Source organism: Mastigoproctus giganteus, chromosome 4 (assembly GCF_048544385.1).
Source record: "Mastigoproctus giganteus isolate SK-2022 chromosome 4, ASM4854438v1, whole genome shotgun sequence".
NCBI classification, from domain to species: Eukaryota; Metazoa; Arthropoda; class Arachnida; order Uropygi; family Thelyphonidae; genus Mastigoproctus; species Mastigoproctus giganteus.
In genome coordinates, this window is record NC_143578.1 from 149,446,721 (window position 1) to 149,473,284 (window position 26,564).

General features: G+C 37.7%; 1 protein-coding gene across 1 annotated transcript in view; it reads right to left on the reverse strand.

The window, feature by feature from the left end:
* Nucleotides 1-26,564, reverse strand: part of LOC150087120 (twitchin-like) — a 3,511,780-nt gene that overhangs the window by 2,095,944 nt on the left and 1,389,272 nt on the right. The window contains 1 exon segment of the mRNA XM_090372971.1: nucleotides 97-396. Within this exon segment, the coding sequence (XP_090229097.1) occupies nucleotides 97-396 (300 nt within the window).

A 26,564-nucleotide genomic window follows, 5' to 3' on the forward strand; every position in this document is an offset into this window, starting at 1 on the left:
TTTTATAAATTTCAAATATCGGTCAGATTTAATTTCCCAATAAACAAAAAAAAAAATTATGTAGTAAAATGAAAATAGAAATAAATACATAAATACCAAATGGATTTTTAGCTAAAATGGGTTCCACTGCTTCGAGCTCTTCAGAGTCACCCTCTCTGTTAACTGCTCTCACTCTGAATTTGTATTTCTTTCCAGGAGTCAGACTGCTAACATCAAATTTTGGATCTGGGGACTTGCCAGCAGGTACCCACAAGCCAGAATCTTCATCCAACTTTTCAATTTCATAATATTCAACAGGACAACCACCATCATCATCAGGTTCTTCCCACTTAAGAGTGCATCCCTCTTTATGTACATCAGAGATATCTAATGGTCCTTTTGGTTTGCTTGGCTTACCTAAATGGATGATCAAATATAGATTTTTGAATTTACTAACTAAACTGAAATCATATTTACACTAAATGAAGTTGTTGTAATACAAAAAACTTAATGGCATTGAAAAATTGATTTACTTTGAAAAAAACTGTTTTTATGGATAATTCCTTAAATGTATCTTGATTTTAGATCAAGATAAAAAAAAAAAAAAAAACACTACTATTGTATTGTATATTAATATAATATACAATACAATATTTACATTGAAATATTTACCTTGAAAATTAAATACACAGATTCATATTTTTGTTGATACAGTCAGTGTTTACAACTGCATCAACAAGTTATGGTTAATAAAAAAAATAATAATATATATATATATATATACTTAATCGCTAATTTTAAGTTTATATTCTGCAATGAATACACTTTCAGTTGTAATGTTGTTGCAATATATATATATAAATTGGCGAAATTAAATTTCCAATTCTTCAGCAAGGAAGAAAATCAAATGAGTTGCATAAAAACTATAATTGAAAGCACTTTACTTGCATCAAGTTTAGGTTGACCACCTGTACTGTTTGTCAGGAATGCAGGAATGTAACTAGGAATGTATTTAAATATAAGAATATACCTATTATGAACAAGGAGGGCTTCCTCATTCATGCCTTTTTCATTTTCCTATATATTTAAATAAATTATATAATCATATAATTATATAATAACATGATTATATAATTATATTCCACCAAAAACAAAGTACCTTTATTAAAGTTTTGAATAAAGAAACAGATTATGTTTTGCTCTCCTATATACCTCCTAAAGTGCTGCTCCAAAATATTGACTGCATGTTAATTTTTGGTTTAAGATAACTCTAGCTCTCCCATTCTCTTAAGTTAGACAGTTTTATGAGAGGTTTGGAAGTGAACAGTTATCAATTAACAGTTAGACAGTTTTATAGGTTTGGGAGTGAACAGTTAATGTTTCTTTACTTGGAATTATGTGAAGAAAGAAACTGAATGGTTGATGTATGCATAATTTAGAAATTTTAACCGCTTAACAGTATTACAAAATTTTAACTGGAAGTGACAAATAATATCTAAATATATATGTGAAGGGGACTGCAAAAGTAATCTACTTTGGTAATAAAGAAACAATGCAGCTTATTTTTCTATTTATTTATTTTTTTTTTTTTTCAAAATATATATTCCTATCATTTCAATCCATGTCCTCCATTTGAAGGCAAAAAAATACCTGAAAAAAAAGAAGCCTCCCTTCTCATCTCTAAAAAATCATTTATAACTTCCCTGAAATCATCTTGAATGCCATTCAAAGTCCAGACCTAGCCCATAATCAGTATGAGCTAGGTCTGGACTATATGTTTTGCTCCTGGAATGTGCAGTATCTCAAAATCTCATAAAGCAATCGCTGCTCGCAGATTGACTCCTCTTTTCATGTTGCTTTATGCTCCCCCACCACGCCTCTTAAACAGCAGCATTGTCATTTCCAGTGATTCTTTCTCTCTAGTGCCATGTAGTCCATCAAAAAAAATTCTTTCTATATCCCAAACATGGTGGCCATGATCACATTCCCTTTCACATCCCAAAAACAGTGTTAGGTTGAATCCTGAGTTTTTTGGGTAGTGGTGACCTCATGGTGTTTCCATTGAATGGAATCCTGTTTTTCTTTTTTTTTTTTTTCCACATCCCAATGGCCATGTTTCATCACCAGGTTATTAATTAATAAGTCATTCATTAATGACCATCACCCAATTAACATCCACCGCACTTACATCTACTTTATCCAAAGTAATGGAAAAAACCATTAGCCACAGCTTATGCTATCTCAAAACTTTCCTTCTGATCAATAACTATCAATATGGATTCCATCAGTGCTTCCCAAACCTGGGTAAAAGAAGAAGTACTCTGAAGAAAGTGATCAGTCAGTGTACCGATACTGTAAAGCATCCTAACAAGTATTTATTTGCTATTTAATAAATACGCCATACGCTTATTATTAGATTCAATCATTTTTGCTATGCTCGCATGCACGTGGAGAATTGACAAAATATGTCTACACATACCATCCCCATAACTAAAGTGAGTGAGTCTAGTCATCTAGACTAAACTTTAGATGCAGCATGTTGCTAGCTGTGGCAGTGTGAGATATGTATCGTGCTGGCTGCGTTTATAAATCATACTGTACACATTTGGAAAAGGTAATCTTCATTATATTATTTTTAGTTTATTTAAAATAATATAATGAATATTCAAATCCTGTTTTTCTTACCCAGAAAGAGTGCTACCAAATATTCTTATGTGCCAGACTTCATTGAGCTGGGTTTCACCTATATCGAAGAAAGGGAGTTGTGAAACCACAATGTGTTGTGTGCTCTGCCATTCTATGTAGAGTCATTGAAAAAGAGTAAGCTCCAAGACCATATGAAGCGGAAAGCGGAAACATCCAACATTGTTGTCCAAGCCTCCATGATATTTTCAATGTTTATAAGGGATTATAAAGAAGCAGTGACTTACTAACAAGGATTCCAAAGCAATTAATCAAAAGGATGTGGCAAAAGCAAGCTTTGAAGTGGCTTACCTGATTGCAAAATCTAAGATTCCACACACACAATAGGGGAAATGCTCATCTGGCCAGCTGCTATTCACATCAATGAAATAATGTGTGGGTCTGACCAAGCACGAAAAGTGGCAGCAGTACCATTGTCAAATAATACTGTTAGTCGCTGAATTGAAATCCTTGCTGGAGACATAAAGGCAGAACTTATTCACCGTATCCTTCGGAGTGGTAAGTTTGCTATTCAACTGGATGAAACCATAGATGTCTCCAATGACTCACAGTTGATGGTCTACATCCATTATAATTTTGAAACCCCAATTGAACAAGATCTTCTTTTCTGCAAGCCTTTGAAAATGACCTGTAAAGGAATTGACATATTCCATTCATGCATATTTTAGTGAAGAAGGTTTAAAGTGTGATTCCTGTGTGGGGCTTAACAGTGATGGTGCTCCCTCAATGCTGGGTCAGTGTTCAGGCTTTATAGCTCATGCAAAGCAGCACAAGCTCAAAATTCTGTCAACACATTGTATGATTCACCGCCAAGCTCTGGCCATCAAAGGTCTTCTTCCTGAACTAGAGGAAGTCATGAAAAATGTCATTACCATAGTGAACTTAATCAAGGCAGGTGCTTTAAACATGAGACTCTTCAGAACCTTGTGTTCTGAAACTGATTCATTACATAAGAACCTTGTTTTTACGTGGAGATCCATTGGCTCTCAAGAGGGAATATTCTGAATTGCTTTTGGGAGCTGAGGACTGAAATTGGGATGTTTTTGGTTGAAAAGAAGCATGTTCTCATTGAAAGAATTTCCAATGTGAAGCTTAGTTATTTAGTTGATATTTTCTCCAACACGAATGCACTTAACCTGCAACTTCAAGGAAAATAGTAGTAGTAATAATAGAGGCATGTGATGCAAGAAAGCAAGCATATGAGCTTAGGTAGCATCAGCCAAAAAAAAAAAAAAAAAAATTCACACAACCATTCCCTCTAAAAGTTTGTCCAGTTCCTCCTTTAATTTATATAAGTTATCAATTTCCATAACAGCAGATGGAAGTTTGTTCCAGCAATTAATCACCCGCTGGCTAAAGGAAAATTTCCGCACATCTATTCAACAACTGTCTTTCCTCAATTTGAATTTATGCCCCCTTAGGTTCATAATCTGAGCAGGCAGAAGAATCCCATCAGAATTCAGCATGCTCAACCCATTCAAGGCATTATACCTCAATCAGATCACCTCACAGGTGCCTAGTCTCCAGCCGCTGCAATTTGCAGAAGCCTCTCTTGGTAAGAGGACCTCTTCGTTCCCCTCACCAATCTCGTTGCCCTTCTCTGTACACACTCAAACCTTCCTAAAATGATGCCTCCAGACCTGTATATGGTACTGAAGGTGTGGCCTGACCACTGCCTTATACAAAGAGATAATCACCTCCTTTTCCGTACTAGGAAAATTCCTGTATATCATTGACAATACCCCATGACCTGCTCTTGCAGCCTGTCTGCATTGCTCAGAAAACTTCATATCTGACTGCACAATTACTCCTAGGTCTTTTTCATTTTCTACCACCCTAAGTGTAGTACCACACATTTGGTATGTATCTCTGGGGTTACTTCTACCCATATTCGGTACTTTTCATTTGTCAAAGTTAAACTTCAGTTGCCACTTCTCAGCCTATCTGCCCAAAATAGGATTTCTTCAAGTGAAAAAATAACAACATTTCAAGAAAAGCTTGAGTATTAGCTAAAAAAAAAGGCAGAGCAACATAAAATTACATCCTTCCCCACCCTTTCTTTGTTCTTGGAGAATGCTGATTTGGTTGGTTTACAGTGAAATCAAGGATGCGTGATCACTCAAATTTAACAAAACTATCTTTGCATTTCAAGGAATACTTTCCTGAATTAGAAGGGTCTATACATCAGTGGATTGTAAATCCATTTCTGTGTGATTTGACTGAAATCCCCGATAGTGTTAATGGTTTTGCAGAGCAAATGACTGAGCTTAGGTCAAGCAGTCAGTGTAAAATGTTATTTGAAGAAAAGAAGTCTTTCTGATTAACAATTCACGATGAATATCATGTGGTAGTTGGAGAGACTATGATGCAATTATTGCCGTTTCCAAGCACGTAAATGTGTTAAGTAGGATTTTCCACTCTTGCCTTCATAAAGAGCACAAAATGAAACTGTTTGATGGGGTTGGTGTGAGGTGTGCTCTGTCTCCAATTGCTCCCAATTTTGCAGAACTAGTAAATAAGATTGAGCAGTGGCATTATACTCATTAGCTGGGACCTGGGTGATGAAATATTCATGGTGAATAATTACCAAATTTTTGTGGCTGCTAAAATGTTTAGAGATGTTAAAAATAAAGACATTGCGTCAAACATATTGTTTGCTTCCTATTTTGTACCAATCTCTCTTCACTTATCATACATTTTTTTCTGTACAGTTAGTGTTTTACCTACATTGGGTAAAAAGGACTTTCTGATAAGTGGTTTTGGGTAATGAAGGAAAAGGTTTGGGAAGCATTGGTGTAGATCTACTGATAATATACTGGCTTATGTTATCATCTCTGGACAGCTTCATGGGAAAAGTTTGGTTAAACCCAAGCAATTGCTCTTGACATGCATAAGGCTTTTGATCATGTTTAGGTCTTCTAAACAAACTTCCATCTTATGAATTGTTTTTAACTTCTCCAATAATAGTGGTGTTCCATAAGGTTCTTTAATGACCTTCTTCTACTAGCTGGAAATCCTATCCATACTTTTTTCTGATAATAGGACACTACCTCCAGTTTGAGAACCCTTGCTCTGATCAAATACGCACTACTGCTTACTCCTTAAAGTAATTCTCCAACAGTCCAAAGAAAACTTAATTAACTTTAATTCTTCTAATTCTCAGTCCTGTTTCATTTCTCTCAAAAGGTCTCTACTGCTCCTATGTTCATCTTCGATGACACCCTGATTTACAGAGAATATCACATATCTCTATTAGGGATAACCCTAACTTCTAATCTTTCAAGGCATAAGAGCACATCACAATATTGCTTCTTTTCCATCCAAAAAAGCCGACCGGGCTAGCCAGGTGGATAAAGTGCCTACCTTGCAACCCAAAGGTCGCGGGTTTGAATCCCGCCTCAGGCTTGGATCACAGTATAATGCAAAAACCTTGGGGTGGTGCATTATGGCCACAGAAGCCGATGCGCCAACAACTAAACAACAACAACCATCCAAAAAAACTGGATTTTCTTTTTCACTCTTAGAATTACTTTTCCTTTAAACAACTGCTCACTCTATAAACATCTTAAATCTGCCTTACCATGGAATATTATTCCTACGTTTGGGGTATTGCCTCGAAAACCTCTCTCAGCTTCTAGATTCCACTCAAAAGAGGACAATGTGGTTTGACAAAAGTAGGGAATAGATCAAAAGTTTTCATGAATGCACAACAGCTAGAATATGGTGACACTGCCCCTTTTCATTTCCAGATAAAATTTTGGTCTAAGCAGTTTAAATGGAGTTGAAAATCCATGGAGGATAACCTAGTTGAGACAGCTAACAGAATTGACAACTCTAGCTTCTAGGTTACATTCCAAAGAGGACAATGTGGTTAATTAATAGCCAGTCTCTTACAAAAAACCTCTCTACTCTCTGTCTTGCAGGCACTCAGTTAAATATATAATAAAAAAGGTAAACTACAGCCATTATCAACCCACTGCAGGATAGAAGTCTCCTCAACAATTCATGGTGAGGAAAATGGACCATAATCTGCCACGCTGGTCCAGTGTGGGTTAGCAGATCGACCGTATTTAGCAGTCAGGGGCTTGAATCCCAGTCTACTCAAAGAGTGTGTGCTACTGCACTCCTGCTCCTGACCACTCGGCTATGGAGGCCAACTACTATATACTTAATACTGTACATTGGTTAAGTATGTATTCCTATATACTTAACTGAAATATAAGTAAAGTATATAGTATTATACATTTCATGCGTGTAGCAATTCTTGAAAGAAACCCCTGTGGATCTCCATCATTCATGAGTAAATTTTTCTCATAAATTTTTCCTGCACTATTTCTGAAAGTTTCTCAGAACTCGGTGATAACTATCTTGGCCATGGTCAAGTGGTCACGTAGGATGGTCCATACAGAATCTCTCAGAAATATTACATTCACTGGCAACTATAAACACCTTAATATGTCTATCCTACATAACCAGTACTTCAACTTTTTGACACATTTCTGGAGTTGTCAATTCTGTTAGCTGTCCTGACCAGGTTATCTTCCATGGATTCTCAACTCCATTTAAACTGCTTAGACTAAAATTTTATCTGGAAATGAAAAGAGGCAGCATCACCATATTCCAGCTGTCATGCATTCATGAAAACTTTTGATCTATTCCCTACTTTTGTCAAAAATTTGATGGATCATAGTCTGATACATTATTCCATGACATCCATGTTTTCCTTTGAGTTGGCTACTTAAATATCTTTTGTTTCTCTATACCTCATTTTAGTAAAATCTGAACCTGTGCAAATAAGGCAGAAATATTTATAAGAGTATGATAAAACTACATCTCTTTATATATCAAGCATATATGTTCCTATGTGTCTGTAAAATGTAAATAATACTACCATGTTTATATATTATGTTCCTACCCCTTTATTTTCCACCAGAATTAGAAGTTTTGTTTTGCTAAAATTAACAGTTGTAAAAAAGAAGAAAAAAAAAACATTTTTAAACTTGCAATTCTCATAAAAAAAATGAAATATACATGTAATAAGTATTGCAATCCATGAATCAGTAAAAGGTGAAGTATTGGTAGATTAAAAAAACAAAACAAAACATTTTCACAGAAATAAAAAAGAAAGTTTATTATGTGCACCTGTTGTTATTGTTGAATTGTAACAGTAATGGGCTGCTACGGCCAAATTGCACCAGTAACTGTGAAATGATGGTCAGCATGTGATGCAGAAATATACTTAGAAGTAGTTATGTTAACCAACAGTGTTAGATAAAGGAAGAATTTGTTTGCATTTGTGTGATTCTTAATAATGTGGCTCACATTATTAAGAATAAAAAGAGATGTGTTAAGTTTGTGCAGTCAACTTGTGCTTGCCAGACTAACCTTTTCATATCTATTCTATTGGAAACTGGACTTTCATAGCTGCAGCTTCTAGTTTATTAAAGTAGCTTATTATACTTTTGAGTGTATCATATTTCAAGTTTACAGTTCATCACATAATCATTGTATAACTAGTTTATAATCAGTGAATGGAACAAGAAAGCTGGGGTTTCCGTGATACTGACTGTGGAGTATCAGTGCCTGTAGAGCACTCTCAAAGTCTGTGTAATAACACATTTTTTATATTTCTTGGTTTTAACGTGGGCTAAAGCAAGTTCAGATGCAGTTGCAATACCCCATCTTACCTATCAATACAGATTGGTAAGAAGTCAGAGAACTCTCTATGTGCAGCACAAAATTGCTTATAAACACAGCATGGGATTATGACTTTCTTCCAGGTCCATAGAGAACCAATCAGTGATAGGAAAGCATTTGTTTCAAGGAGGGACAACCTGCTTGGGAAGAGGAAGGGGATGAATGTGATATGATATCATTTTAAGTGTATTAAAAAATATTCTTAAATTTGGCTATCAAGGGGTTGGCTAACTTTTGAATGATAATTATAGATTTCCTTGACATAGTTCATATACAGGTGGCTATGTAGGGTGATCAGTTAGGAATTTCAATTTATAATCATATTTTAATGATAGTTGTAGTCAGCAGAGCAATATAAAGAGGTTTAAAATAAAAATTGCAGTCAGCAGAGCAATAAAAATATGCCAAGGTTTCAACATACAGGCTAAGAAATGGAGAAATGTCAAAACTGCTTGTGAAAACACACATGGCACAATGAGGGACAAGACCAAGCCAGAGAAGGAGCAAATTCTTGATCAGAAGAACCAAAATCCAAGTTATATCTAATAAGAGCTTGGTACAAACAAAGTAGATAGCAGTGTCTACGGTTCCAGAAGACAGTGAAGGATTTTTAGCATGAAGAATTTTCATGCTCGAAGTTGTTCTTAGTTGGTTTTAGTATGCAAATTAAATGGAATAACATGCCCACCTAACAACAGTTCTGGATGTGGATGAAAATTCCACTTTTGGCTAAATCAAATCCCAGGTTAATGATTTGGTTAATGGATAAACTAAATCCTGTAAACCTCAGGATTTATAGGATTTAGCTTGTCCAAAGCACATATCACTCTGCAGAGGGTTGGTATTAGTAATGGCAAATGAAGCAAACTTATAGAGCAAAACAAAAAAAAAAAAAAAAACTACCTACCCCATCTGTTCATCCCCACCTCATCAGTCCAAGAAAGTACATGATAGTGCAAAAATATGTATTAGCTTCCATGCAGCAAGGACAAATAATCAGGTATGCATTCAATAACATGACCATGTCTATTAATATCAGTATTTCCTTTCCACCCACAGGATATTATGCCTGTTAAGGTCTCCTGATATTAAATTAGGAGGAGGAGGAAATTGTCAAATAAGGTCAGCAAGGTTTTCCTGGGAGATGATCACAGATATATGGACTGATTGTAAGGAAAATCCCAAATGCAAGATGAAATGAAATAGCTTCCAAGTTACTACTAAATTGATACATACTGAATAGGAATATTATTCCCACAAGAATGGCAACAACTCCATATGCTACTCTCTTCAATAGTCTACCCTGCATATTATGGTGAAGTTTCATATAACAGGATTTTCAGTTGATTTTAGTTAGTCTCCTGTAAGAGAAGAAAAGTTTATCCAAACTTATGAAAGAAAATCTTGATGGCCTTTGCATTCCAATGTAGTCACAACAATTCCACTAACTCAACAATTCCACTATAACCTTTGTCATTATTTAAATTTGCTGAATCTGTCAGTCTGTATCAGATTTTTACTGGTGCATTAGTGGCAGTGGCTATTATGCACTAAGACAAGATAAAAATATATTCTAGTAACTTTAAAGGAGGTTACCCAGTCAAAAGGTTAAGTATATGTTTAAAAGGCAGTATATATTCTAAAAATATAAGGTTTAAATTATAATATATCTAAATTACCACTCTTATACCATGTGGAGTTTTAATATATTTTTTATTTAGGTGTTACCTAAACTAATATACATTGAATAATGTTTCAGGTATCTTGTTGATACCCATCATCAGACTTTCCTGCTGACCGAATCCTCCTACCAGAAGCAGTCTGCAGCAAAGTCTGATGATGGATATCAGCAAGATACCTGAAATGTTACTCAATGTATATTATTTTAGGTAACAGCTAAATAAAAAATATATTAAAACTCCATATGGTATAAGGTGATAATTTAGATATATTATAATTTAAATAGATAGAAACCACGTAATGTCCTTCCCTAACCATATTAAAAATATAAGGCTTATTTTACATATATGTACATAAATTAGTATGTTGTAAAAAAGTAAAAACAGCTAACACCTTGTCATTGTCAGATAAAATCTGACTGAGTTTATAAGACTCAGTCAGGTGGTTAAAAGTGGTAACATTATCATTAAAACATTAGCAACAACTTCCTCTTTATGATTCCTGTGCAGACTAGACTGCTGCACAGTTCAATTACAGGCTTTATATGATGTGATTTATCTGTAGTAGTAGTAGTAGTAGTAGTGGCATGTGATGCAAGAAAGCAAATGTATGAGCTTATGCAGCATCAGCCAAAAAAAAAAAAAAAAATCACACCATTCCCTCCAAATGCCTGTCCAGTTCCTCCTTAAATTTATTCAACCTATCAACTTCCACAACGACAGATGGAAGTTTGTTCCAGCAATTAACCACCAGCTGGCTAAAGGCAAATTTCCGCACATCTATTCTACATCTGTCTTTTCTTAATTTGAATTTATGCCCCCTTAGGTTCGTAATCTGAACAAGTGGAAGGATCCCATCAGAATTCAGCGTGCTCAACCCATTCAAGGCCTTATATACCTGTATTCTGTCTATTCCATGAATCCTGCCATTGGGAGTGTATCTTTAGGTGTATTATTTGTCTGAAGTCTGTATAGGGGACTGACAGGCAGCAGTTATTAGCGGGAATTGCTGATTTGGTTGTGGTGTCAGCCAAATCATTTCCCCTAATCACAATTTGGCTGGGAATCCAGCAGAAGTGAATATCATATTCACATATGTGGAGAGAGTGGATCTTCTGTTGAACTTGAGACAGAACTGGGTGAGGATTATATATCACTGATAATAAAGACTGTAAGATGCTCAAAGAATCTGAATATAAACTGAACCATTTGTACTGGCTTTTACTAATGTGATCCAAGGATAACTCAACAGTGTGTAATTCTGCAGTATGCAAATATGCACTCAGGGAGAATCTGCTCTGATACAGTGATGCCTGAAAAGACAGCAGCAGATCCTACATATGATTCCGACTTTGAACTTTCTCTGTAAACTGGTGCAAAGTCAGAATGTTCAGCTCGGTGTGGCTGGATTTGTCTGTTGGCTTTTGATGGGCTTTTGTTTTCTCTGCTTTTGATTTTTCTCTCTTCAAGGACAATATCAGTCTATCCGTATTTTCCTGCACAAAGATTTCCAGGATTGCTTTTTCAGATGACACTTTTTTTTGCATTCACTTGTTTCTGAATACACTTCAGCAGTTTCTCCTTGGTGACTTGCCATTAGAGAGAACAGATATTTGGAACTGATACCGTAGCATCTACTATTTGATATTTTTTCATCCTGCTGCTATGCATTCAAATAGATGTTCAGAGATAAGAACACAGTTTATTAACCCATTCATGAGTGTGTGTGTGTGTGTTATGGGGGTTTAACAGCGCATAAACTGCTGTGGCTATAATGCACCTATTCACAGGAAAATGCTAAAAACAAAATTTAGGCATAACAACTTGGTTGTGTTTACAGAGATACTTTAGAATTTATCATCATCATCAGCCATTTACCATCCATTGCAGGATGAAGGCCTCTCTGGCAGCTTTCCAGTTCCTTCTGTTTTGTGCAATGGCCATCCATTTACTACCCAAAAACTCATGAATTTCATCTATCCATCTCCGTTGTTGTCTTCCAGGTTTTCTCTTAGCTCCTCTTGGGTACCATTCTTTTATTTTCTTAGTCTATCTGTCATCATGTCTTTGAGCTATGTGTCCTGCCCAAGACCATTTTAGTTCTTTAGTTTTCATAAGAATGTCCTTTACTTGAGTTTGCTGCCTAATCCATATGTTTCTCTTCTTATCTAACAGTCTGATTCCCAATATAATTTGTTCCATTCTTCGCTGTGTAGTTCTCAGCTTCTCTTCCATTCTTTTTGGTGAGTTCCCAAGATTCACTTCCATAAGTCATGGTGGGGAGTATACATTGGTTCATTATTTTACTTTTCAGACAAATTGGGATATTGCTCCTCAGCATGTGACTATATTTCCTGAAGGCTATCCATCTAAAATTTATTCTCTTGACTTCCATCCATTTATCATTATTACAGCTAATGACTTGTCCCAGATAAGTATATGACTCCACCTTTTCAATTGTTTGTTTGTTTGTTTTTTGGTTTTTAGGAGCATTAGCAACTAAGGAGATATTGCACCGGGAATATGCGGTGGTCATTCCCTTGACCTTTCCGCATCCTCTGTAGTTGGTGGTGACAGGCTCGAACGCCGGTATAATCAAGAAGCGTGTGCTATGCACTGCTGCTCCTTCCCACCTAGCTACGGAGTTGCCACCTTTTCAATTACTGCTCCTTCAATCATTATATACCTTTCTGTGGCATACTTTTTCATCATTACTTTTGTTTTAGCCATATTCATCTTTAATCCAAAATCCTTACTAACTCTGCATAACTGATTAAGATTTTCCTCTAATTCTTTGGGATCGTGGCTTATGACCACAATGTCATCTGCAAATCGTAAATGGTTTAGGTACTCTCCATTTACATCGACTCCTTTCTGCGACCAGTCTAATCTTCTGAAAGCTTCCTCAAGGGCAGCAGTAAACGACTTTGGAGATGTGTCTCCTTGTCAAACTCCTTTCTCAATTTTAAATTTATTACTGTCTTTGTCTAGTCTAATAAAGGAGGTAGCATTCCCATTTATTTTCTTCAAAATCATAATATATGGGGTATCTATGCCTTGTCTTTCCAGTGCCTGAAACATTGCCTTATGCTGTATGGAGTCAAATGCCTTTTCATAATCCACAAATGCCAGGCATAATGATGTTTTATATTCATTTGCTTTCTCCATTAGCTGTGACATTACGTGAAGGTGATCCATAGTTTAGAATCCTGTCCTAAAGCCAGCTTGCTCTTTCGGTTGATTCTCATTAAGTATTCTTTCTAATCTGTTAGTAATGACCCTTGTGAACAACTTGTAGATGTGGGATAACAAGATAATTGGTCTATAATTTCCAATTTCTGATTTATCTCCTTTCTTATGCAGCAAAACTATGATTGCATTATTCCACTCCTTAGGCAACTCACCTTTTCTAATGCATTTTGTGAAGAGTCTTGCCAGTTTTTATGTCATGTCTCTTCCTCCCAATTTTAACAATTATACAGTAACTTCATCTTCCCCGGGGCTTTGTTATTCTTCATTTTCTTCAACGCATGTTCTACCTCATCAGGAAGGATATCAGGTATGTTGTATGTGTTACTAATTTGTGATCCGTCTTCCCCACTGCTGGCATCATTCCCTCGCTCCTTGTATAACTCTTTATAGTAGTCTTCTGCTATTTGAATTATGCCTTCTCTGCAATTCATAAGTACACCATCACTATTCTTCAGTTTCAGTATCATTTGTCTTTCTGTATTACTGCTGATTTAAATCCTTTGTTTTCCCCTTAATGCTTGTTCTACTTTTCTTGTGTTAAATTTTCTTATGTCCTCTCTGAGTCTCTTTCTAATTGGCTTTGCCTAACTCAGTATACTCAGTTTTCTCCTTGTTTGTGTAGGTACCTGTATGGATTGGTAGGATCTTTTCCAGGTTTCAAAAAGGCCAGAACTCTGGCATGGTGCCAAGAGGTGGGGTAAAGGTTTTCAAGAAAGATTCGGTTATGGAAGACCAGCAGTATTTTAAAATTTTTTTTCTTCAAGATGATGTAACATGATATAATATATTCCTTCTGGCCAAGAGGCACTATTGCATGTTGTTTTGATAGCATGAAGTAGTTCAGAATATTGAAGTGGCTGATTATATGGAAGGCGTACAGAGGTTCGTAAGTTGATGGATCGCTGTTCAAACATGGTCTTAATTTTCTGGAAATCCACAGAGTAAGTTGATGCCGCTGAAACTTGGGCAAAGGTTGTACCCAAGGCATTTGCAATTTCCTCAGGAGCAGAGAGCTCTTGTTCATTCCACGAAAGAATTGGGGAAGGGGGTGGTTGGAAATTTGCCGGAAATCTGCCTAATTTTCTTCCATATTAACCTGGAATTAGTGTTTTTGTTTACTGTAGAGGTAAACCAAATCCAGGAATTCTTTTTGGCTTGTCTTTGTGTGAGACGTGCTTTTGCCCTTAGCTTCTTATAGTTAATAAGATTAACAGTGGTTGGAGATCTACGAAAACAATTCCAAGCTTTATTTTTTAACTTCTTTGTTTTGGTGCATTCTTCATTCCACCAATAATTATGGTGCCATCAGGAAGGAGGATTTGACAATGGAATTGAGCATTTAGCTGCAGATAATAGGTGTGATGTGATATAATCTGTGACTTCATCTATCGGCTGTGTTCGTATAAATTGCTCATCCAAACAGACAGCTGATTGAAATTTGACCCAGTTGACTTGAGAGAATTTCCATTTCCTACAGGGTTGTGATAATGATAGTTGGATAGTGAGCAGCTCGCAAACGATTGGAAAATGGTCACTTCCCATGGGATCATCCAGAGCGGACCATTCCATGATTGGAAACAGAATTGGGGAGCATATTGATAGATCAATTGCAGAAGGTTTTTTTTTTTTTTTTTTTTTTTTGGAAGTTGTTGGCGCATAGGCTTCTGTGGCCATAATGCACCTACCAATGTTTTAGCAGTATATCGATCCAAGCCCGAGGTGGGAATCGAACCCACGACCTTTGGGTTGCCAGGCAGGCACTTTACCCACACGGCTAGCCCGGTCGGCGACAGAAGTCTGTCCAATTGGTAATTGTATGTGAGTGGGTGCACAAGTATTAAGAACAGTAAGGTATTACTTCACCAGAAAATTTTCAATTAGTTGGCCATGCTTATCTAATTTAATCGATCCCCATAAGGGGTGGTGGCCATTGAAATCTCCCGAGAGACAGACAGGGAAAGGTAACTGCATTAGAAGATTTTCAAGATCTTGGCAAGAGAAGGTATGACTTGGTGGGAGATAGATTGATACTAGTGTTAACGCAATCTGGACTATCAAACGTACAGCAGCAACTTCAATATCAGTTTTCAAAACAATTTGTTTGGCCGGGATCTTTGTACTGACCAAAATGGCCACACCCCCACGGGCCGCATTTGAAGTATTACGATCTTGTCGATAGATAGAATAGTTCTTTATGTTGGTAGAAATTTGAGACGTCAGGTAGGTTTCTTGCAGACAGAAACCAACTGGAGAGTAGCAGCTAATTAAGACTTGAATGTCAATGCGAAGTTTTAGAGATCTTCAAGTACAGTGTTAATAGACTAGTAAAAGATAGCGAATGCTTAGAAAGCAGTACTCACCTCGAATTAATGGCTTACTTAGGCAGTGTGGTTAATATTTAGGTTGAATTGTTAAGTTGAATAAAATTAAAAGGGGGGAAGGAGGTAAGTGTTGACTGAGTTAAAATAGGTGCAAGGAAACAAAAGCATGCACATCCAATCCTTGGTTGTCATTGAAGTAAAGAAGCAAAAGAATAATTGAAAACTAAATAGGTGAATATGGTGAAGCCAATATAGCTTCACCATATTCACCTAAGCTTCTGTTTCCTTGCACCTATTTTAACTCAGTCAACACTTACCTACTTCCCCCCTTTTAATTTTATTCAACTTAACAATTCAACCTAAATATTAACCACACTGCCTAAGTAAGCCATTGCAGATTAATTCAAGGTGAGTACCGCTTTCTAAGCGACTTGCATATCATTAAAGTTGCTACGATATCCTCTACAATTCCATTGTAGAATGTAAGGCATTACTGATGTTTTGTAGAAGAAGCTGTATCTGACCGTTTCTTTAATATGGCTGGCTTATGGCGTTCAGGCTTTGGTTTGTCTTTTTTTGAGAAGAATGAGCGACTAGTGTCCATATCTTCTTCCACATATAATTCTAGGATTGGGTCTTCTTGTCTGGATGAGTCAATTGTATCCATAGACGTTTCTTGGATATTCTTTTTTAAATTTGAGTTTCGATTATTCGATGTAGAAGCAATCTCTAGGGGAGGAGAAGGAGATGTAGCTGGTACTGTAAGTGCAATATTACTTGCCTGGTTCAACAATTTCAGGGCATTGGACTATTTCTGAGAGAGAACAGTCTGAACCAAGTCAGAGATTGAAGTATTTGAAACTGGAACATCTGTTTGGGTGGCCACTGATTGATATTTTTGTGCAATATTGGCATACGTACTTTTATTCATACTGGGAGCAATTAATTTCCGTGCTGCTTGAAAGCTTACTTCATTTTCCATCTTATATTTAATGATTTGCTTTTCAGTTTTCCATCTATCACATGTCCTTGAGTAAGCAGGATGGTTTCCTTTACAGTTGGGACAAGTCATTTCTTTTGCCAAGCAGTCACTTTGGGTGTGGTAAGAGGACCCACAATTAGGACAAACTTGGTTTCCTCTGCACGGTGTTTGAGAGTGGCCATACTTTTGGCGCTTAAAATATCTCAATGGGTTAGGAATGTATGGTCTAATGCGGCAAAGTAGTTAGCTTGCTTTTATCGATGGTGGTAGATTTGGCATGTTAAAGGTTAGGATAATATTCCTTGTAGGTGTGAGTGTATTTTCTCTTTTAACCATAATTCTTTTCACAGCAATGACATTTTGATCTTGAAGCTCTTGTGTTATCTCCTCCTCCATGACATTCAATAGATCCCAGCTGGATATAACACCCTTAGATGTATTTAGGGGAGAAACTTTTACTGGAATTCCAGCAAAGCTTGTAAGTTTTAGCAGTTTCTCTGAATGTTTACGGTTCATTGTTTCCACTAGAAGGTCGCCTGATTGCAGTCTCTTGACTGTCTTAGGAGATCCTGTCAGACTTTCCAGGTGTTTCTGGATAAGGAACGGAGAGAGCTTACTGAGAGGTTGATCTGCAAGAGTGCATTATAAGAAATGCAGGACAATTTGTCGCTGAGGAAGTGGTTTTCAACCTCTTGGGTTGCAATGTGTTATGCTCAATGTCCAACTCTGGCCGAGAGCTTGTCAGCTCAAGAGGCGGAAATGCATGTTGATCCATGTTTGCTCCTTTTGGCCCTTGGCAAATTAGCTTTTCTGCCAAGATTTCCGGCCCCACCACGGGGAGGCAGGAGCAGTGCCCAGTGTGACCTAGTGTAAAGTAGTAAGTGTTAGTAAAAGAAATATGAAAAATAAATAAAGGTAGCTTTTCTTTCTTGCTCTGTACAAGTACTTATTGTAACAGTAGCTGATATTAAAAAATAAATTTCTTAAGGACAGGAACTTAAAAGAACTATAAATCACTTTTAGATAATCACTCTTTAAGCACAGAGAAAATGCTCGATTACAATTGCTTGGCACCAGGGGCCCCTTTCATGTGCAAATTTTCCACATGTGGGTGGGTGTTTTTTCTTTATTTCTTTTTTTTTTTTTTTTTTTTTATGAAAACCCCAACCAACAAAAGGTATTAGAACTTATAATACTTATTACCATGCATGGGTTGAAGGTTGAGAAGGTGGAAGACGATTCTTAATGACATTACAATTAAATTTCTGTAGACTGCCATTGTCAGGAAATATGTGAAGGGAGGCTGTGCCAGAAAACAGTAGATGAAGGAATAAATGAAGAAGAAGAAAAGATGGTTCTGTGAGTTTGAAGTTCGACGGTAACAGGATGTTGACTGGTTGCAGCATGTGTTTTGACTGGTATGGAAGAGAGGGAAGGAATTACAGAAGCTATATCATAGGCACTGTTCTTCTGAATTCAGAACAACAGTGCCCACAAAAGTATCTAAAGAAAAAGCATGCAACAGAAACAGTAAGTCTACGAGATAGAGAGTGAGAGACTGTAGGAGACAGGTAATTACCGTATTTGTCGGCTTATAAGATGCACTTTTTTCCCTTATAAATACCTTTAAAAATTGCCCTGCATCTTAGAAGCCGAAAGTGGCAATACAGCACATGCGTAAAACCGACAGTTAACGAATAGTTACCTACTATAGGTTAGTACACTTTTCGGTAATTATCAGGCTGCTGTTGGAGTAACAAGTGAATTCCAGTTATACATTTAAGCCTTAAGCAATAGCATGTGCATCAAGAAGGCAAAATTATACTATTGGATTTAAGCTAAAAGTAGTACAGTATGCCAAAGAACACGGGAACAGAGCAGCAGAACGAAATATTGGCTAGAGTGTGTGAATGGGTGCTGAAGTCATGGCATGATATTAAGACTGAAATTGTGGTCAAGCCCTATAAAAAATGTGGTATAAGTAATGCAATAAATAGATGGTACAGAAGATCATTTATTGTATGAGAGTGATAGTGATACTAGTGAAGAGGATGATGATAACGATGATGTTGAGGATAATGATGATCAAGTCAGTAATGAATCTGAAGTTGAATAATACAAAAGTAATAAGAGTAATATTCCAAAACTTTTCATTATTGGCTTTTTTGTTTTATTTTTATTGAATTTTAAATTTCCATAGTATTAACAATAAATTTTTTTCAAAAAATTTTTTTTCTTCAATTTACTGTTCCAAAATTAGGGTGCATCTTCCACACCGCAGCGTCTTATAAGCTGACAAATACGATAATTAATCTAAATGCCCTCTTTTGAATTGAACCTGAAAGCCTGAGAGAGCTTATGGGGGCACTGCACAAGATGTGGAAAGAATGTTCCATGATAGATAGGGTGGATTTTATATTTCTACAGAGTGAGTAGCTGTTTAGAAAAAAAAGTAATGCTAAGAGAGAAAGAGTAAACTTAGTTTTTTTAGTTGCAGGGGAAGCAATATTTATGATACGCTTATGCCTAAAGAGATTAGAAATCAGGGTAATCCCTAATAGAGATATGTGATCTTGTCTAAAAATCTGGGTGTGATCAAAGTTATGCATAGGAACAAATCTCTGCCCCATTGTAGAAATACCTCCAGATTGGCATTTAAGGAATGGTTAGTAGATATTCAAGAAGTTGAAGTTGCTTGTGAAGGGTAAGGGTTCTCAAGCTGGAAGGGTGGAATGCAATCTACTATCATCAGAAAATCTATGGATAGGATTTTGAGTCAATGGAAGGCCATTAATGTACAAGAGGAAAGAACAGAACCTTGGGAAGCATTAGCATTAGTAAAGGCACATGATGCAAGAAAGCAAGCGTATATAGCATCAGCCAAAGGAAAAAAACCCCTTCTCATTTCACCCATCCTCACTCCAAATGTTTGTCTAGTTCTGCCTTGAATCTATTTAAGCTATCAACTACAACGACAGATGGAAATTGGTTCCAGGAATCAACCACCCTCTGGCTAAAGGCAAACTTCCGCACATCTATCCTACAACTGTCTTTCCTCAATTGAATTTCTGCCCTCTCAGGCAATTAACAGCCTCCATAGCCGAGTGGTCAGGAGTGGGAGTGCAGTAGCACACACACACACTCTTTGAGTAGACCGGGATTCAAGCCCCTGACTGCTAAATATGGTCGATCTACCAACCCGCACTGGACCGGCATGGCAGATTATGGTCCAATTCCTTCAGCATGAATTGTTGAGGAGGCTTCCATCCTGCAGTGGGTTGATAATGGCTGCAGTTTACTTTTTACCAGGTGATTATTCTGAGCAAGAGGAAGAATCTCATCAGCGTTGAGCATGCTCAAACCATTCAAGGCTTTATACACCTCAATCAGATCACCTTGCAGGTGCCTGGTCTCCTGACACTATAATTTGCAAAACCTAAGCCTTTCTTCATAAGAGCAACCCTTTGTTCCATTCAATAATCTTGTTGCCCTTCTCTGTATTCGTTCCAGCAGCTCTACATCCTTCTTAAATTGAGGCCTCCAGACCTGTATACAGTACGTTAGGTGTGGCCTAACCATTGCCTTATACAAGGGGATAATCAAATCAAACAAATATATCAAATTTGTCAAATCAAATCAAATCAAATCAAACCTATCAAGTGTGGTGAGCAGTCAGAGAGAAAACTGGATATCCAATTACAAAAAAAAAAATTTGGAAAACGATAAGATGGCAGCTTATTTGGAAGACCTTTACGCCAAACGTGATCAAAAGCCTTTGTAATGTCAATGGAAACTGCTTGAATTTCACCAAACTTTTCCATCAAATTTGTTTGTAGATGGGTAACAGAAGACTGATTGATGGTGACAAAATCAGCACTGGCAATTGTTGATCAGATGAAAAGTTTCTAGATAGTTTAGGAGTTGGTGGTTAATGGATTATTCCATTACTATAAAAATAATATAAGTAAGTGCAATGGGACAATAACTGGATGAGAAGGATTGTCATCCTTTTTAGGAACTGGCTGTATATGAGCAAAATTCCAAGTAGAAGGAAAAATACCAGTGGAATAAGAGAGTATAAAAAGGTGGCACAGAACAGAAATAAGCTCAGAAGCGCCGGTTTTGAGGACAAGTGGAGAAATACTATTAGAACCTTTTGCTTGTTTGCATCAATGCTGTTCAATATTCTTCTGACATCATTTGAGGAAGACTGCAGTAGGCACTGAATGGAGTATACAGGGAATAGTAGGAGGCAGTTTACCAAGATCATCAATTAATACATAAGTGAAACAAATGTAGCAGATTGGCTTTAACTTTAGCTGAGGTGGCAGTAGAACCATCAGATTTTGAAAGAGGTTGGGGTAGGGATGGGCAAAATTTTTCAGGCAACAGCTTTGCAAGAGATCAGAATGTGTGACTATTATTTGGCCAAGAAGAACGTTTTCTACTCTTAGCCTATTCAAAATCTAGTTTGCACTAAAATAATAATTGCTTTACAATTGTTGCAAACTTTGATGTAGGCAGAAAATGAACCTGGAGATTTGTATGCAAGCTAGTTGTGATATGTGACATTCTTATCTTGAACCACCTTAGCACCGTTAAAACTTAAGGTTTAGATAAAGTACAAGATTTTAAGTTGGAGGTGGAACAAAGGATTTCATCTCTACAAGGATAATTTCACTGACATGATGATATCAGAAGACTTAAAACAGTAATCCAACCAAGGAAATGAAGAACAGAAATTGCACAGATCATCCCGTTTTGCATTCTTGTAATGCCAAACAATGTGAGGTTGAGAATAACTACAAGATTATGGCTCCATTGGAGAAGAGACTATCACTAAGTTGTGATCTGAGGTGCCTAGAAGGCCACTCACCTCAACCATGTACTTGGAAGGGTTGTTCATAAGAAAAAGATCAAGAGGTCAAGGTCAATTCTGGTAGGTTAACAATCTGTACGAAGCCATTAATAATTTCAAAAGCCTCAGCATCTTAACCAGTGGATCAGTGTGACTAGAAAAGGGAAGCCAGCTGAAGTTGTGAACATTTAATCACCAAGGAAAATTACCTCATGTTAGTGTATTGGAGAAAGTCAAGTTTCAAAGAGGAGGAAGTCAAAGAGTTCCAAGTGATTAGTGGAATTGGAAGAATGACAGAGGCAACAGATGAATTTGATAGAATGGGGTAGAGAGATTTTAAGCCAGAGAAAATCAAAAAAGGAGATTTTAGGAGTTTTCAAATTACTAATTCTCTGAAAATGAATATCAGAGTGGACATATACACAAATACCAGCTTTGAAGTAGTTGGTATTTGTGCATATGTAGGAGTAGACTGAGTACAGCGAATAATTAGAACTAAGATGACCAGCAGTTGAATAAACCGATAACTGGAATTCAGTTAGAAAAAGTATGTGGGGCTTGGAAGACTGTAAGTGGAAATGAATGTAATTGAGATCAGAACTGACCACATATAACTGTGAATTGAATGAGAAACTGTTTGGTAAGTTTAGATCTTTTTGTAAATAGGTTTTTCTATTAGTTTGGCTATTCTTGATGAAATTTTCTTACTACTTACTAACTGCAAAAGTAAATTTTTGGATATGATGTGGACACAGCAAGATTAATTATAATTAATTAATAGAATCATGACTCAGACAAGAGCAGCAAAGCAAAAGGTTCAAGCTAATGGAAGTGCTGTGGCTCAGAGTAGAACTGAGGGGGGCAGTTGTCCTCTGACTCACAGCCTTATAAAATGCAGTGTTTGCTTGATGTTTGCAGAGCAATCGGGTACGGGACATGATACTGCCATGGGGGATGTCTTTGTGTGTGCGCGATGCAAGGAGTGTATCGATATCAGGCAACAACTCAGCGTTCTTGTGGGCCTATATGAGAGCTTGAAGGACAGGGTGGATGCCCTCGAAGAAACTAAATTGAGGGGCCCATCAAGCTCTCAGCTGCCCACATCAATGCCAGAGCTTGCACTCAGGCATCGCGTGACACAGAGACAACCCCCAAGGCAGAATGCGTTGGTCCCGAAGGAACTAGTAGTTGTTGGTGACTCTATTGTCAGGGAAACGGGGAACATGCTTTGTAAAAGGGTATGTCTGCCAGGGGCAAAGGTTGATGATGTTGTAGAGCGAATATCATCTTTTAAGGGCACAAAAGGTGATATAGTTGTACACGTTGGCACTAATGATATTAAGAGTAGGAGACCGGCAGAATTACTTAACAAGTACAGGTCACTGTTGAACAAAAGCCGAGAATTAGGGTTGAATTTGAAAGTGTCTGCAATTCTGCCCAGACACGATAGGAGGGAGTATATGATGAGAGCCTTGTCGATCAATTCGGCCCTGGAAAGATTGTGCAAGGCTCAAGGGGTAGAATTTTTTTCAGCCTGGACTGTACTTGTTAAAAGGAGAGATTGCTTCTACAGGGATGGGATACACTTAAATAGAAAGGGTGCAAGAATATTTGCTGATGCTATCGAGGCAGTGTTAGGTGGGTCGGAAAACTGCTAGCTTGGGGGGAGACAAAGACCAATAGATTGACAGTAGCCACTGGCAGAGGTGAAAGAGATTCTTGCACTGCTTCTATTAGAATGAGCAGAAGCCTGAAAAACAAGATGCATGATATTTCAGAGACTGCTGGGAGCCATTGCGGTACAAGTAAACACATGGGTTGTGTTAGGGTAGCTAAGAATAGAAACAGGTGCAGGTATACTTGCGTGTACACCAATGCTAGGAGTTTAGTAAATAAATTTGATGAATTTGAGGTATTGCTCAAAACATCAAAGCTAGATATTGTTGGGATATCAGAGACATGGTGTCACACAGATATAAGGGATGCAGAACTGGAATTTGGGGAGTACAACGTCTACAGAAAGGATAGACAGGATAGGAAGGGGGGAGGGGTTATGCTATTAGTTAAGAAACACATAAAAACCAAGGAAGTGAAGCCAGTCGACATCGCTGGACAGTGCAGTGTTGAGTCAGTTTGGTGTGACATAAGCATTGGGAGATCAAAATTGAGAGTAGGAGTGTGCTATAGGCCTAATGACTCTGATGAGTATAATAAGAAACTGTACAGGGAAATAGAGTGGGCCAGTAAATCAGAGAGTCTTATAATGGGAGATTTTAATTTCCCAGATATTGACTGGAATTTGGGGGATGGTCACTCACACACTAGCAGGGCTTTTGTGGATTTATTGGATGATTGTTTTCTACATCAGCATGTTCGGGAGGCAACTAGAGGGAGTAATACTCTTGATTTGATTATCAGCAGTGATTCTTCATGCATTAAGAATTTGCAGATAAATAAACCACTAGGTGGCAGTGATCACAGTGTGCTGAAGTGGGATTTACTCAAAGAGGTAACTACCATTAGGGGTAAAGGGAAGGGTTATTGCTTCCGTAAAGGCGACTACGATGGACTGAGACAGTATTTAAATTCTATACAGTGGGACCAACTGATGATGTTACCAACAGCAAATTCAAAATGGGAAGCATTCAAAGAATTAATCTTGGAAGCTACTAGGCTTTACATACCAACTAAGAAATATTGTTCAAGGTTTAGGCCAAAATGGATGTCAGATGAACTAATGAGGCATATGGCAGAGAAGAAAAATGCATGGGATACTTACAAATTAACACATGACACAGAAGCCTATGATAGATACAAGTTGATATGCAACCAAGTTACAAAGGAGGTTAGGCAGGCGAAGGCAGATTACGAGAAATCCTTGGCAAGGGATGCAAAGAAAAACAGCAAAGAGTTCTTTACTTATGTAAACTCTAGAAGGAAGGGGATGAATCAGATTGGTCCACTTGATATTGATGGGTCAACTGTTGATGACCCTGCTCAGGTAGCTAACAAACTAAATGAATATTTTGCATCGACATTCACACATGAGGAGTTATTCAGCGAGGGGAATGCCAGAGGTGTATTCAACTCTAGCAGTAAGCTACAGAATCTTGAAATAACTGGGAGTAAAGTGGAGGAGAAACTGTTGAAGATAAACACAAGAAAGGCACCTGGGGTGGATGGGATCTATCCAGTTATATTAAAGGAGGCAGCAAAGGAAGTAAGCAAACCCTTAGCCATAATTATGAGAGCTTCGTTAGACTCAGGGGAGGTACCCATAGACTGGAAATGTGCAGATGTGACCCCAATTCACAAAGGAGGATCAAAGGCTGACACAAGTAATTATAGACCTGTGAGCTTAACTTCTGTTCCAGGAAAATTAATGGAGGCACTGGTTAAAGAAGCACTGCAGGATCATTTAGACAAGACTTCAGTTATAGCTCAGACAGAGCATGGTTTTGTTAAGGGGAAGTCTTGCCTGACCAATTTGATTGGATATTATGATGCAGTCACAAAAGAACTGGATGCAGGGAATAGCTTTGATATTATATACTTGGATCTTAGAAAGGCTTTTGATACTGTTGCACATGGAAGACTGCTACAGAAATTGGAGCAGTGTGACATTGGAGGCAAATTGCTGCTATGGATAAAGGGGTGGGTGAGGGGGAGAAGACAGAGAGTGGTAATCAATGGACACTGCTCATCGTGGACTAATGTTATTAGTGGAGTCCCTCAGGGCTCAGTGTTGGGTCCATTATTGTTTTCTGTATTTATAAATGATATTGATGATGGTATAGCAAGCTTAATGTCCAAGTTTGCAGACGATACAAAGGTTGGCAGGGTTGTCAAAGACACTACTGACACTATGCTGCTGCAACAGGATCTGGAAAGGTTGAGCAGATGGGCTGAGAGGTGGCAAATGAAGTTTAACATTGACAAATGTAAAGTACTACACATGGGAAACAGCAACCCCAGAGCAACATATGAACTCTGTGGTACTACACTGACAGTGGTAGAGAATGAAAGGGACTTGGGGGTGGTTGTGCAGGCAGATATGAAGTTCTCTGAGCAGTGCAGACGGGCTGCAAGAGTAGCTCATGGAGTATTGTCAATGATATACAGGAATTTTTCTAGCAGGGATAAGGAGGTGATTATTCCCTTGTATAAGGCAATGGTCAGGCCACACCTAGAGTACTGTATACAGGTCTGGAGGCCTCATTTCAAGAAGGATGTAGAGCTGCTGGAACGAGTACAGAGAAGGGCAACAAGATTAGTGAATGGAACAAAGGGGTGCTCTTATGAAGAAAGGCTTAAGTTTTGCAAATTACAGTGTCTGGAGACTAGGCACCAGCGAGGTGATCTGATAGAGGTGTATAAAGCCTTGAATGGTTTGAGCATGCTCAATGCTGATGGGATTCTTCCTCTAGCTCAGAATAATCACCTGAGAGGGCATAAATTCAAATTGAGGAAAGACAGATGTAGGATAGATGTGCGGAAATTTGCCTTTAGCCAGCGGGTGGTTGGTTGGTTGGTGAAACAGACTTCCATCCCTTGTGGTGGAGGTTGATAGCCTAAATAAGTTTAAGGCTCAGCTGGACAGGTATTTTGAACGAACAGAGGGGTGAAATGGAAGTGGGTTTTTTTTTTTTTTGGCTGATGCTGCATAAGCTTGCTTTCTTGCATCAAATGCCTCTACTAATGCTAATATACTCAGCTTCTTGACATAACGTGGCATTGACAATGCCTCCCCCTCCTCTGCATATACACCCTCCTACTTGGACACCCTCCAATCATTATTTGGCAGTGTAGAGGCAGCAAGATTATACACTAGCTGAGCTGGATGCCTTCTAGATAGTTATCAATAGTTTCGGTTGGGTGGAATATCTAGCAACCAGCCTGCAAGCACTGTTTTAGAGCTGTACCCCCAAAATGTAAATAGGATTGGATCTCACCATAATGCCCATCATAACCTCAATAGAGATCAATCATACTGCATGACGGATGAAATGGGGGATTGCCAGAGCTTTGCTCTAGAGACTAAACATGGGTTTCACCACTTCAAGCATCCAATAAACAAAACTGTTTTATTGCAC